This window comes from Tachysurus vachellii, chromosome 8, assembly GCF_030014155.1.
Source record: "Tachysurus vachellii isolate PV-2020 chromosome 8, HZAU_Pvac_v1, whole genome shotgun sequence".
NCBI lineage: Eukaryota > Metazoa > Chordata > Actinopteri > Siluriformes > Bagridae > Tachysurus > Tachysurus vachellii.
This window is the reverse complement of record NC_083467.1, coordinates 11,193,886-11,208,203: the sequence shown is the minus strand read 5'-3', so window position 1 is coordinate 11,208,203 and position 14,318 is coordinate 11,193,886. Positions and strand designations below refer to the sequence as shown.

Genomic DNA, 14,318 nt, shown 5'->3' with positions numbered 1-14,318 from the left:
GCTGCAGCTAATATAAACGTCATTAATACAAATGTATTATTTTATAGAAACACATCTGTAGTCCAGAACAATTCTCATTCATGCGTACCTGAAGATAATATCACAAATGTTGCACTGATTTCTATTTCCTTTCCAAAACACAAAAACACAGCAAAAACCCTAAAAACACTGTCAATAATTACTGGCAAGCAAATGGAATTTGGTGGCGATGATAAAAACATGCTACTGATTAAACCCTTAAAGAGCTTACATAATTAGGAGGACTCAAAAGTTATAACCCTGTGATGACTTGAATATGATTCACAGGCTTCATTAGCACATGCCTGTGGCCAGTTGTTCCTGCAGTTGGTGACTTAGCTATGTGAGGCTTTTCGAATAATCCTTTAACTTGCTCAATGTACCACAGGAAAATAAAGCTTGTTTTTTTTTTTACATAATAAGCTTCTCATTTGATGGTTGTTACAGAGTTTCGTTCTCCTAAAGTCAAAAAACGAGAGCCGTCTTAGCCGTATATGTCCCGAGAGGATTGAAAATAACTCTTCGACTCCACCCTGCAACCTCACAGGCAGAAATAGCTGAGTTGGTTAAATGTAATTTTCCTGCTCCATCGCTCAGGAAGGGTGTGCGGCTGTCCTCTGCTGCTTGCCGCACACAGAATATTAGCTTTGACTAGCCTATAATCTGTGTGAAGGACGACTTAATACCCAGAGGCTAATGGCTGAGCCTGCGTCTCTGTGCCTTGCTAGAAATTAATTTAGCTTTTTTTCTACAGGCCGAGGAGTCTGTGCTAGCACACACCCACACACAAACACAATAATATAATAATATCTGCAGGATATTAGACACTAGAGCTTGAACTTGCAAAATGGACTGTAATACATGAGAACAGATTTGTCCCAAATGCTTCATAAACAAGAAGCCAAAAAAAAAAAAAAAAGTCAAGAGACTGTAGGTATCTTTCAGTATGTCTGATATTTATCATGTTTTATACAGATTACACATCATTTTCAAGTTTCAGAACACACTGCTTCAAACCTCACCCTCTTTATCGTCGTGGCGTATGATGGCGTCCTGAAGGATATCGGACAAGGAGAAGCTAATGGAGTGCTTCTTGTGCTGGCTGCTGAGAGGTTTGTGTGTGCTCTGTTTCTGCAGGGTCTGTTCACGGTCGTAGTACGCACGCAGCTGATCACAGCGCATCCGGCGCACCAGCCTCTGCCTCTGTCCCAGAGGTAATGACTCCAACAGGCACTGGTCTATCTCCATGTTCTGCCTGAAGGCATTACATAGCTGGAAACAACCTGGGAGCAGGACAAACAGACGGAGATGTTTTAATTAGGGATCGGTGTTTTAATCAGCAAAACAGATCAATCTTAGACTGTTTAAACAGAATAAATTGCAAGCAGCTCATTATTGTAGAGTACCAAAGTCTTGTGTCACCGCTGCCTCTTAAACACATTTATGTCTTTTATGCTTTCACAAAAATCAATAATTAGTTCATAGTCTTATTCCAGTGTCTAAAAAATACTCTGTAAATCACACTTTAAATCATCATAACAGTACAAACGAATCGCAAAAGTCACTAACATGGCCTTACTAATGTAAGGTTCCAAAAGGGTTAAGAATGATGGTTTTTTAACTGTAGATCTCAGCTTTGTTCCTTCCAATAGCTCTTTAATGAAGTAGGTTAGCCTACTTAAAGGCTTTCTTCAAATACCCTACTATAGCTGCCTTACGTATCACAGTTTACGCCAACACAGTGAGTCACTGAGCTGGATTTCAGGGTTTGTGATTCGCAAGACATGTGATTTGCAACATGGATGCTGTGATGCAGAGGTCATTTTCTCAAAATATGTTATACCGCCACTGCAAGCTATTCTTTGTTTATCAAGTGTGTATTAAGCCAAGCAAGAAATCAAGCCTCTATGCCAAACATCTTGCTAGATTACAGTGTCATATTAAGACCTAGCTCAAGTGGAAACTACATTTCTAAACATTATTAAAAAAGGATAGAAAGACAAAGGAATTTTAATCTAGACTAAAGAAATCAAATTTAAATCTGGGCCTGAATTTCTGTCTTGTTACGATGCCCAGTGTACAATGGAGCAATGGAAGTAAAACTGAATTGAATCGAACAGAATGAGAAAGAGTTCTTGAGTGTATCAGGACAGAGGGGAAATACATGGAGAAAGTGTTTACTCTTCCTACATGTTCATGTGGTTTCCTCCACATCTCTTTTTGATGAAGCTGTTTTCCTGTTTAATCCTTCAAGCAAAGACTCTTCCACTGTCATCACACACACACACACACACACCAGCAGCAGCAGTGTGAGATTAATATCATGACTCAGTGTATTAAACACACTGCTGAACGTGTCCTGAAAACCTGAAAATGACTGCTTCTTAAAATATCTTTAAAAGAGAGTTGACTTTAAGGATTGTAAACACTGTTACACTCCGTACAAGTTCATTTACGCCTATGTATATAAATAAATACCTCCATTTCCAATCAAATTATTTATCTTGATAAATAATTGAAGCTTGAATCTCCTGAGATGTATCGACTGCTTATCAAGTCATTTGCAGCAATCGCAAGGCTGCTCAGATTTCCTTTCCTGCCTACACACCTCTTCTATTGAGCTGATCCACCAAGTCGTACATTATAATCCCATCACCTCACCCAGACAAAGAGAGACAAAGAGCAACATGAACAGACTATATCATGGCAAAATGACTGGAAAGAGTGTAAACCTGCAGGAAAATAATGGGTTGGAGAAGGTTTGTTTGACCTTCGTGAACCAACTGAGTCATCACAATATGTACATCTATCAACTATCCTGAGGCCAGGCATAAAAAAGTTTGCTTTGTGAGTAAGTTTTCTGAACTTCCAGCCATCGCTTTTCTTCTCTATGGTTGTGTGCAGACTTGTAATTACTAGGATAATTCAGGTCACTGGAAGCCAAGGGAACCGTGGCTTCAAAAGTCTGCCTTTGTAGATAAATCAGACGTCTCTCTTGACTCTAACTCTCTCCTTTACTCACAAGGCCATTCCTTTCCTTTGCTCTCCCTCTTACCCTGATTGAGCGTCTTGCTTCCAGCATGTAATTCGTAACACTATTGGCTGTGTAACGCTGTGTACTTTTACTGTGTACATTCATACTCCTTTCTCTGCTATTCTGTATTCTCAGCTGATTCACCTTTTTAATGATAGCTGTGCAGTGGGAGATGAGAGCTCTGTAGATGTGTCATGCTGAAGATGAGATTTTCATTCAGCCTAAATTAGAATGTTTCCATAACCTTACCAAAAATCCACCGTGACAAAGACTGGCAGCAGGACACCTCTTTGAACCGGAGAAAAGAGTCTGCAGACGTCCGAGCGGTGGAGTGTTGTTCGGTGTGCTTATAACAGACAATGTGATCTAATATGGTGTGAAGAACACTTTATTACTGGGAGTAAATTGAGACCTTTAAGTAATCCAATTTCTCCTCTCCACGGCCATAAACCTCCTTTACTCAAGTGTCCTGATATATGGCTCGTGCTTGTCTTTGAACGTGATGAACCAGGTGGTACACTTTACATCTCAGTTTTCTGCCCCCAATCCTGGAGTCCTGAGGTACAGTAAAATCTGACAATTTAACCCAGCAGTCAACTGCACCAGTCAAACCTGAGCTCTAACCTACAGTGATCTGAACATATAGTATACTGCCAACGTTTTTTCAATTAGGAAGAAATAAAAACAGGAAAAATATCAACATTTTTTCAAATGTACACTCGTTGGTGCTATATTCGACATAAAAATGAGATTTTTTTTACAATACTAGATACACACGTATTAGAACATTAGGCTTCCAGTCAAACGTTCGTACAACTAGTGCATCACATCAGTAAAAACTGGGTGTCCAGGACAAAAGAATTCCAGCTGTTCAAGTTTATAAAAGGTTTGAAAGACAGTGAACACAAAAAGTCTGCAAAAGATCCGGTTTTAGATCCGTATCTCTTAAAGGTTGTTGCAGACATTACTATTGAGCCTATTAATTGTATCTGAAATCTAAATATTGTGTCTCTGTCACACTTTGGAAAAATCTAGCAATGTGGGAAGTTGCTTAAGATGTAAACTAAAGCACAGGTTTTAAAGCACAAATCAGGTTTGATTTGGTTCTGGACACAATACATTTTTAACAACAAAGAATCTTCACAACCACCTTGCTTCTTTTTGAACTCCTCTCATAAGGAGTAATCATTGAAAAAGCATGTACTGTACACGCGACTGCTGTCGTCAGACTACCAGAAGAGGCTTGGTTATGCTAGTGCTACAACAGGATTATACCTTCTCAAAAATGGTAGAAAAGATTATATCAGTTTCCTGTCTTCATTTGCACGTGATGAATGCATGCAATCTACAGTAAGTATTGTCCTTTTCTATATCAAGCTTCTGAAAACCAAAAAGGTGGATTTAGGCAAACATGACGTACAGGTTTATTGGGCCTTGCTATTGGACAATTATGGTAATACAACCTGCAGAAAAGCTTATTCTTGACTTGACGATTTCTCATATCTGATGATTGATGAGTGCAACACATGTTATTACTCCAAATCTCCACAACACTCATACAGATACTTGCAAAAGTAAACCAGGTCCTGAGATACCGTTCGGCCCAGAATATCCGTCAAGCAATAACAAATCCATCCAGACCTTTCCCAGGGTAACTGCCTCCAGCCACTGGAGCTGGCAATCTTGATAAGGTCACGCGTCATGATAAGGTCACCCGATTGCCGTGCTTTGCAGATCACTGCCAGTGTGACTTTCCTTCTCTGAGACAGAAAGCTGAACTGAGATGCTTATCACCCACTAGTTGACAGACAAAGCTTGAAGATTGATATTGCTATGAGCTCAAACCACTTTGTGAAAGATGTCAGGGAGTCTACTTTCAACCCCTAACCACCTGTTTTAACGGCTGCCTAAAAGACAACAAAGTTAACACAAGTTGTGAAAAGGCCACACTAATCTGTTTACTTCCCTGCAGCATTTGGAAGTTTCAAAGGAAAAGTGAAAACTTTACAAAGGTGAAACGTTTACATTTACAGCATTTGGCAGACGCCCTTATCCAGAGCGACGTACAGAAGTGCTTAAATTTCTAGCATTGAATACATTAATGCTGGCTCAAAGTTACAATGAAACCAACTTAGTCTCTAGTTACAGGTGAGGATAATGCAATATCAAACCAGTATACATTCATTCATTTTCTACCTCTTATCCGAACTACCTCGGGTCACGGGGAGCCTGTGCCTATCTCAGGCGTCATTGGGCATCAAGGCAGGATACACCCTGGACGGAGTGCCAACCCATCGCAGGGCACAAACACACACTCATTCACTCACACACTATGGACAATTTTCCAGAGATGCCAATCAACCTACCATGCATGTCTTTGGACCGGGGGAGGAAACCGGAGTACCCGGAGGAAACCCCCGAGGCACGGGGAGAACATGCAAACTCCACAAACACAAGGCAAAGGCGGGAATCAAACCCCGACCCTGGAAGTGTGAGGCGAACGTGCTAACTACTAAGCCACCGTGCCCCAACCATACAGTATACAATAAAAATAAAATAGATACACCAGCTGGGTGTGATCAGAGGCTGTGCATGGTGTGTTAATACACACTAGGCACAGCTGAAATGGGCTTATGACCCAATTCTAGGAAGACGTTGTGCACTGGGATCTTTACAATACTTCCAAAAACTAAATATGAAAATGTCTGGAGGGAAGAATCTAAAAGATTTGTGAACTGAAGTTCACAGAGGTTCGGAGTAAATAAGCAAATAAGACCAGGCAAAAATAAAAAATTGATATTGTGCTATTGCACTATATAGTGCATGATCACACTCTTCCTAATCTCTGGTGAAAATGACACAGTCAAATTTCTCCTGATCAGATGGTTTCGAGTTCAAATCCCATCTCCACCAAGCTGCTCTGCTGGAGCCCTGAGCAAGACCCTTAACCCTCAGTTGAACAAAATGAGATTAAAATGAGACGTAAGTTGCTCTGAATAAGGATGTCTGCCAAATGCTGTAAATATCTAATTTACTGTTTTAGTTGGTTACAGAAATCCTTTTCCTTTCCCCTTTGGTCTCTTTTACAGTCAAACTTTCTATAGAAGTGATACAGTTGATTCCATCAGTGAAATATGGAAATATGAGATCTGGATACCAAAAGCTGCTGCTCTTGAGACTTGTGTTGAAACTGGCATGTTAGTAACAGACATCTGCTCTGAAGGTTTTTCTTGAAGACAGAGATAATGTTTTCACTTCCAACTCCTAACGGCGGCCATTTGACTGTTGATCCCGCAAACAAATTTTGTTTACTACCCACTGGCTACCCAAATGGCTTAAATTACAGAAACAACATACCAGGTTTAGTGAAAATACAGGTTTAGTGAAAGTTTTCGCAGCACAATGGCCTTATTCAACAAACGAGCATATGCAAAATCCCCTAAGTCATTCACCGATTTCATTTTTGCCACATCTCTCCAACGAATCAGAACTCGACCAGAAAAATGCTTCATTTGTTAAAGAATCAAACCAAAATAGCTACTATCAATAATTATAGAATGTACAGTAATCACACTGAATTAAATATATGTTCAAAAATATATAAATGTATAAATGTATGTATAAAATATACTGTATAATACAAAATATATGTTCAGTCAGATTTAGGAAACTATACTTCATATAGCTGAAATAAAATTGGTAAACAAAATGTGATTTAATTGCTTAAACTCCAGCGATCTGAGTTTGATCATTAGCTCAGTGTCCAGATTTATTCAGGGATTTGAGAATGCATGATCAATTCATGTTAGATGTACAAAAATAGTCCTGTTCTCAGGTTCAGTTACACAGTTCATTCATGTGGATCCAAAGTTCAGATTTATATAAAGTAAATTCAGTGAGCTTTTTATCAGCGGAAACTAACATAAATATTAACAATGTAAGAAAGCAAGTAACCTTAACAATCATGATTGCGATGAAATCTCAAATGAACATAATGGGGTTTAAAGTCTACACAAAATCATCTATTGTGCACTTGCAAATATACACACACACACACAATCACACAATTTATCTCAAGAGTATCTCGATGCATGTTTAAGGGAGGAAATCCAATGAACTGTGTGATCCACAGTCATATAGACAGTAATCCATGCTCAGGATCAAACCATGGAACTTAGCATACAATGGACAACAGGTCATTTGTAAATGTGTGTCATCTTGAACTTCATTCCTTATTTGATCAATAAGTGGCACAATGCAGTGCTGAACTGGATGCTGAAGTTATTTTAATATTTAACACTAAAATATGCTTCTTTATTTTTGGTAGCATTCTTTTCAGAGTCTGAAATTTCTTTCATTGTTTTGTTCACATGAGATACTACATGAAAACTTTCATACCCGTCTTTTCGTTTGCAGCAAACTTGGACAAAGGCATGGCTATCTTATTTTATCTTCGCATCACTGAAATGTATTTTCCCCCTTCCCGAATTAGTTCCTTTCTCAGATACTGATCACCTGCATACATTAAGGTGTATATAATATACAATAGATGTATCTTATATGAGATTATCACTATTCCACACATTCACTTCTGATCATGTGATCATACATATGTGGATATGCATCAGAAGCAATATCAACAGTGTCAATCTGTTTCCCTTTGGTGATAAGGTGAGATGATGATCATAAATTGTTCAATTGTCACTGTATTTTTTTTTTAGTCTGTCTCTGGGATCGTTAAACTTCAACAATTTTACCTTTTCACTGTAAATCAAAAACATAGTGAGACCTGCAGTGAGTCATTCATACACTTTCTAAGCTTATGAAACAGTGTTATTTATGCGTTCATTACCAAATAGAGCAAGCATGTTCATAAATGCACATATATAAACACAAAAACACGGTGTATACGGACCGCATCTGAGAATTACACGCAAAGCCACTAAAAGGAAAGTCCTAGTCAGTGTCAAACCTAGAGCAAATGAGATTGATAACATTCCCAGCAAGACACGCTGCTTGCCTCCTACAACAAAATGACAGGCAAAGGAAGAAGAAATGTTTCTCTTTTCAGATCCCAACTCCCTGCACAAAGCTAATTTATGAAACCAAAGTTTATCTTAGCCATGGAGACATAGAAAGGAAACTAACACGCATGCAATAACACAACGGCAGTATGAGCCAGAGGATCATTAACAGAATAGAATTAGCACATGGCTGGGTGTCTCCCTGCACTCACTATCTCTAAGCAGCGGTTATGTAGGACAGTAGAGTAGTGGAGCAGTGTACACTGACACACATGGCATACTGGGATATGGCACATCTGTGTAACTCTGCCCTCATCATGAACAACATAAAGGAACAAATAAATCTTACTGCTAGTTCCACTGGATTAATTGTTACTTAGATCGGAGGCAAAGTCATACCTGTAGTTTCCATACAATAGAAAATACTTGATGGTACCTCCTAGGCGTCAAACATTTTTTTTCAACTGTCCAGACCATCCAAGCCAACCAATCTAGCCCATATGGTCCACTCATGTCTAGGCCATTCTAATGCAGTCTGAGCCAAGCCAACCTATTCCAGTCCAGTCTGGTAGTCCATTCCAGGTCAATCCGGGTCAAGCCAAATCAAACCATGCCATGCTCTCTCATGCCAAGCAATCTAGTCCAATCTAGTTTAGTCCTATCCAAGCTAAGCCAAGTCAAATCAGTCCAATAAAACACAATCCATTTCTGTCTTAGCCAATTCCTTTCCTAGCCAAGCGCATCAGGTCAATTTTACCCCAGCTTCTCCTGGTCTAATTTGCCAGTTCCCAGCTTTTTTAAGGTTTACTGTTTATGAAAATTGTTTATTAACTGTTTTGTTGGTATGGATTCTGCTGTTCAACTTTATTTGGTTGGATTCAACCCTTTGTTATGGTTTTTGCTGTTTCAAGTCAAGTCACGTCACTTTTATTGTCACATCACCACAGCACATGTGCCTTGTTGAGTGAAATTTCTGGGGTAAATTGCAGAAACAATTTACATACAGGTGAAATTAAGAAACAATTTACATAATATACAATATGTACTATATATATATATACACAGTATATACAGGCTCTGAGCCCCTTCCTGTTTACTATAGTGATGGACCAGTTGTCAGAGGAGGTCAGACAGGTGTCTCCCTTGGACGATGATCTTTGCAGATGACATCTGTGATCTGTAGTGAGAGCAGGGAGCAGGTGGAGGAAAACCTGGAGAGGTGGAGGTTTGCGCTGGAGAGAAGAGGAATGAAAGTCAGTCGTAGTAAGACTGAGTACATGTGTGTGAATGAAAGGGAGGGAAGTGGAACAGTAAGGTTACAGGGTGAAGAGGTGAAGAAGGTACAGGAGTTTAAGTACTTGGGGTCAACAGTCCAGAGTAATGGAGAGAGTGGGAAAGAAGTAAAGAAGCAAGTGCAGGCAGGTTGGAATGGGTGGAGAAAGATGTCAGGAGTTCTGTGTGATAGGAAAATATCAGTGAGAATCAAGGGGGTGTACAGGACAGTGGCAAGACCGGCCATGCTGTATGGTTTAGAGACAGTGTCACTGAAGAAGAGACAGGAGTCAGAGCTAGAGGTAGCCGAGCTGAAGATGTTGAGGTTCTCTTTGGGAGTGACAAGATTGGACAGGATTAGGAATGAGTACATCAGAGGGACAGCCCATGTTGGACATTTGGGGGACAAAGTTAGGGAGGCCAGATTAAGATGGTTTGGACATGTTCAGAGGAGGAAGAGTGAGTATATTAGTAGGAGAATGTTGGACATGGAGCTGCAAGGCAGGAGGCAAAGAGGAAGGCCAAAGAGGAGGTATATGGATGTAATTAATGAGGATATGAAGCTAGATATATTATATATATATATAATAGGGTGCAAGTGTTGAGGATGCAGAAGATAGGGATAGGTGTAGAGAAATGATTCGCTGTGGCGACCCCTGAAGGGAAAAGCCGAAAGAAGAAGAAGATATATTATATATATAATATGTTAAGGTGCAACAGACACAGGGGATACAGAAATGTCATGGATGTGCATTGGATTGTATCCAGTGGTAACAGATAGATTATTGTATTAAATGAAGTGTGTATGTATAGTCCAGTATGTATAAATGCAGTGTGTATGTACAGTATAGCCCAGTGTTGAACTGTTGAAGTTAAAGTGCAGTGTGTGGCATACCATATTGTGGAAGTATGCTGTAGGGTGTATTAGTTTTGGCACCACATTTTAATACCTCATCCACCTGCTGTTATTACACAAGTATTACTACTGCTATTGTCTGTTTGCACTGTCTTTTGTCTCGCACTGTTTGCACTAGGTTTTTTTGCACTAGGTTTTTTGCACTGTTTCATGTAGCACCATGTCCTAGAGAAAAGCTGTTTTATTTCACTGTGTACTGCAACAGCTATATATGGTTGAAATGACAATTCAAGCTTCTTGACTTGACTTGACTACTTAGCAATTTATGCAAAATTAACCAACTGCTGCAGTTTAAAAGGTAATCTGATGTTACGTAGTCGAATTGTATCACACAGTTGAAATAAGAGATGCGAATTCAAAGTTCAGTTCCCACTGAATTTATAACTACCACGAAACCACAATTTATCTAAGCATCTCTTATCAAACACCGGTTCCCCTTCTTTATACATTTGTACTTACTGTATGTGAGTGAGTCTCAGCTGGTGTGATTTTATTACCAGTTCTCAAAGACTCCATAACTGGTTTATAGAGCATAGTAAAACATGAAGCCTTTGGGCTTATGCATTATGTCACGTGACATATAAATGAACATACTAAGTCTGCACAATGAACTATTTGTTAATATCATCACTATATCGATCTGAATTAATGATGTGGCATAAAGTGAATATATTGTATATTAAAATACATACAATCCAATACTTTTAAAACATAAAGTGTAAACAATATGTAAGTCTAATTATCACAATATTTAACTTTGCAAAAAAAAAAAAAAAAGACAGCAAAACAGTATTAAAACATATTGTAAAATTCAAAAACCTTGAGTTTGTAGAGTAGAAATAAGTACTGAACAAAATTCAGCAGACTACCAATATCTACTTACTTAAATATTTGCAATATTTAATTACTGCACAGCCCAAGAACAGAGTATTATACAGTGTATGATTAAGCATGAGATTCTTAAATATCTGTATGCAGTGTTTCTTTGCAAATATATATCTTTTTCTCAGCAGTTCTTCCTTCTTATTCTCTAGGATATAAGCTATTGGTTTACACTGGCATATCCTACACAGGCTTCGGTTAATAACAGACACATGCTTAAATTAGATTGTATGAACAGGCATCTCTTTGTTACACAAGCACACACAAATACTCGTGCACACACAAATACTCGCACACACACACACACACACACACACACACACACACACACACACACACACACACATACATACATCAACAGATGGACGTAGCATACACAGACGTTCAGGCTAACATGTTGAACTGAATTCATCTTGGAAGGACTGTTATGGGAAGAGACAGCACTGGATGTTTCACAGGGCTTTAACCTTTCTCATGTCTCTTACACTACTCATCAAACCCTGTGTGGCATCTGCAGGAGAAACAAGTCTCACACACACACATACTCAGAGAGTGACACAAAGCCTGATAAGTGTGCTTTCCTGCTAAAATACAGTGTTGCTTCACAATTACACACCCACACAGCTAGTCCAAGCCTTGTGTATTCTCACACTGCTTACAGCCACATAAATGCACAGCAGGCAAATCCATCACTCCCTTTGCAGCACACTGCCTAACAAAACCACAAACACACACATACACACAAACACACACACAGTCCAGTCTGTGATCTGCTAGCTCTGCACCTGACTGTGCAACCTTGTCGTTTCTCCTTCAGGTTGTCTCTGGCACTGGATGTAAAAGAGTCCCAAGCTGCCCAATCACACCGGATGAGAGGAAGAGAGAGGCAGCTACAGCTGCCGGTTAGCTACATGGCATAATCAATTTGGTTTATAATCAGATAACGCTGTCAAATGGTCTGTGATGCTTCTGCGTGTCAGTCGGAATTGAATCTTGAACTGAAATCTTCTCACTCCTGGGTTGACCACATTTTAAAGTGCTAGAACTTTATTTATGGATGAGATTCAAACAAAGGAGATTACGGAGCATTCATAACTTCTTAATAGAAAGTATATGTTAAAAAGTGGGTTTTTCCGACGATCAAACGTAACTGAATGCAACCAGATTTTAGCCACTTAACCACAAAACATGAGAGTTTAGAGATTATGAATAAATTTGACTTTGACAATTTGTCTTGGAAAAAAAAACACTTGTATGGCTCATCATGATTTTTTTCTTTCTTGGTTACTTTACTAGTTATTATCTTAGTTTACTATGGTGTACTATGGCCTGTGTTTGATTGTTATATAGGGGGTATGTGAAACATGCAGTGCTGTCTCTTCCCATAACAGTCATTCCAGTATGAGTACAGTTCAGTATGTTAGCCTGAACGGCTGTGAATGCTTGGTCCATCTGTTGACGTGTTTGTGAGGGTGTGTGTGTGTGTCTTAATGAGGACAAAATGTCCACATGAGGAAAAGAAAAACTGACAGCTTTAGCTTTGTGGAAACTAATGGCCATAAGGAAAACTGTTTTTTTTTGTAAGCTGCAGCTTTATTACACATTATAATTGTGTAAATGGGAGATTAGCATAGTGTGTGTGTGTGTGTGTGTGTGTGTGTGTGTGTGTGTGTGTGTCATAAGCTGCTGATGAGCAACCTGTCAAGCTGAAAGGAGAGATGAAGGAGGGCATTTTGTGAATGCAGATAAAAAGATAGGTGGGGTAAATGGTTGTGTTTAACAGCCTCCTTTCATCCAGCTGTGCCACAAACAATCTCTGAAAATCCCTTTTTGTCTTTGATCATCTGTTCTCTTTCTCTCCCACATCACATGCTTTTATTCTTCTAATTCATCCCCCCTTTATCTTACCAGTCTCTATCTCTCTTTTCATGTCAGTCCCATCCTTCTTTCCTTTACACACACACACACACACACACACACACACAGCCTGCTGTGGCTGTCAGACTGTCACACTGTTTCCCCAAAGTTCCCCCAGACACCCATGAGAGATCTCTTTACACCTGCCGCAATCACCGCTCAACTTTTGCATGGCTGCCGCATCCTGCAGCCACTTCATTCACACACACACACACACACACACACACACACACACACACACGTTACAGCGCTCCAAAAAGGCTGCAAGGATGCTGCTCCATGGCTGCATGCACACACCATGTGCAGAAAGAGTGCAATACAGTGAGAAAAAGCCTATTTTTATCCTTAACGGTTACAGTTGCCCACACGCACGCACGCGCACAAACACACACACATCAATCCTCTGCAGGAAGGCGCGCGCGCTCGCTGCGATGACATCATTGCCAAAGTAAGGACATGCGGTGGGAAAGTGGCGCGGTACTTACAGCATTTGATGAAGCGGTAGTGTGACATGTTCTCCTTGTCAGGGCGCCGGAGCGACAGTCTACAAACCGGCACGATGCAGCATTTAACTCTCCTTCACCGCTGTGTGCATTATTCACGCATCTCACCTCCAGCCTGCCTGTCTCTCTCTCTCTCTCTCTCTCTCTCTCTCTCTCTCCCTCTCTCTCTCTCTTGGCGTCAGGATGCAGCAGCGGCGTCTCTCCTCCTCAACGTCGCTCCTCTGCGCGACCATGACCGCAGCACGTGCTGCCGTAATGCCGCTGAGTGACGTGACTTTAGCCCCGCCCACAGACGCGACCACGCCCCCAGCTCTCCTTCTATCACGGCCGCGCGCAGTCGCCACACACCTCTGCGTTGCCCGTCACACGCGCTCGTGCACTCATACACCTTCGCCCATAAAACGAAGGAAAAGAATGGAAAATAGAGATGGAAAGAGACGAGATAGGAAGACAGAGGATGGGAAGAATAGATAACTAGATTTGGAAACATGAAGAACGTACACAAATAGGAGGGAACGGCGTAAGCGAGGGATTGGGAAGAGCGAGAGATGAAGCTGGGTGAAGCTGGTGCTGCAGTGCGGATCTGAACAGTTTACTTCACACCACCACACTGTCCATACATTAGCCCTTATTATCTGACCTCAATATTCCAGCAAACCAACAACCATGGCAGCCTCCATCTACCACTAACTGTGTGTGTGTGTACATGTGTGTTTGTGTGGGTGTGTGTACATGTGGGTGTGTGTGTACAT

General features: G+C 40.4%; 1 protein-coding gene across 1 annotated transcript in view; it reads right to left on the bottom strand.

Annotated features, from left to right (window-relative positions):
• myo16 (myosin XVI) overlaps nt 1–13,747 on the bottom strand; it is a 105,124-nt gene extending 91,377 nt beyond the window's left edge. Inside the window, exons 1-2 of the mRNA XM_060876247.1 lie at nt 13,549–13,747; nt 1,041–1,301 (exon numbers count right to left, since the gene is read on the bottom strand). Coding sequence (XP_060732230.1) covers nt 1,041–1,301; nt 13,549–13,576 — 289 coding nt within the window. The 5' untranslated portion in view covers nt 13,577–13,747. The remainder of the gene's footprint in view (nt 1–1,040; nt 1,302–13,548) is intronic.
• Nucleotides 13,748–14,318: the final 571 nt, after the last annotated feature.